Source organism: Plasmopara halstedii (genome assembly GCF_900000015.1).
Source record: "Plasmopara halstedii genome assembly, contig: Scaffold_2153, whole genome shotgun sequence".
In the NCBI taxonomy this organism is placed as follows: Eukaryota; Oomycota; class Peronosporomycetes; order Peronosporales; family Peronosporaceae; genus Plasmopara; species Plasmopara halstedii.
This window is the reverse complement of record NW_020189061.1, coordinates 1-593: the sequence shown is the minus strand read 5'-3', so window position 1 is coordinate 593 and position 593 is coordinate 1. Positions and strand designations below refer to the sequence as shown.

The window sequence follows — 593 nt, the reverse complement described above, 5'->3', positions numbered from 1 at the left end:
TTCACCCTTTCACCCTCCCGAGTCTCCTGCGTTAGGAAGGCGTAGAGCACCACCACAACGACGTCGTGCATACCTTGTCTGTATGGGTGCAATCGACACCAGACGAACAGCACGTGGCGCAGTGCGCTCATGTACAATTCATTCTGGAAGAACTCCTCATTGCCGGCTGGATACAGTCGATCAGGTCTGTATTAATCTCCTCCAGTAGAGTCTTGTCCGTGAAGTATTGACACCAGCTGCTACTGGAGGAAGGGTCTGAGGCGGTGGAAAAAGCAGTCAGTGGGTCAGTGATCCCCTCCGCATCGATCTGGAATACCAAGTGCTGATTTAGCCGAGTATAGCTCACTCTGAGCTGCTATCACGTCGCCCTGCAGCCCGAACGCGGATGCCCAGAGGTTGCCCTTTGTCTTCATTTTTCTGGTATTAATGGGCGGATCTTGTGCTAACCGTCATGAATCACGAACGGCACAACAGCATCCACCAGCTCTCCACCTGTTCACGCCACACGAGCACCACAATAGCGTTCACCAGCTACTCAACCGCCACTCCGGGGCCTGCGCTGCGAGCACCACCCTCAGCTACCCCCACCGCCA

General features: G+C 55.1%; 1 protein-coding gene across 1 annotated transcript; it reads left to right on the top strand.

The window, feature by feature from the left end:
- Nucleotides 1-82: 82 nt before the first annotated feature.
- Nucleotides 83-326, top strand: PHALS_03271 (uncharacterized protein; the record flags this gene model as incomplete). The annotated part of the gene is made up of 2 exons (XM_024717544.1): nt 83-184; nt 237-326. 2 exons carry the CDS (start codon nt 83-85, stop codon nt 324-326), a joined length of 192 nt encoding a protein of 63 aa, XP_024583033.1.
- Nucleotides 327-593: the final 267 nt, after the last annotated feature.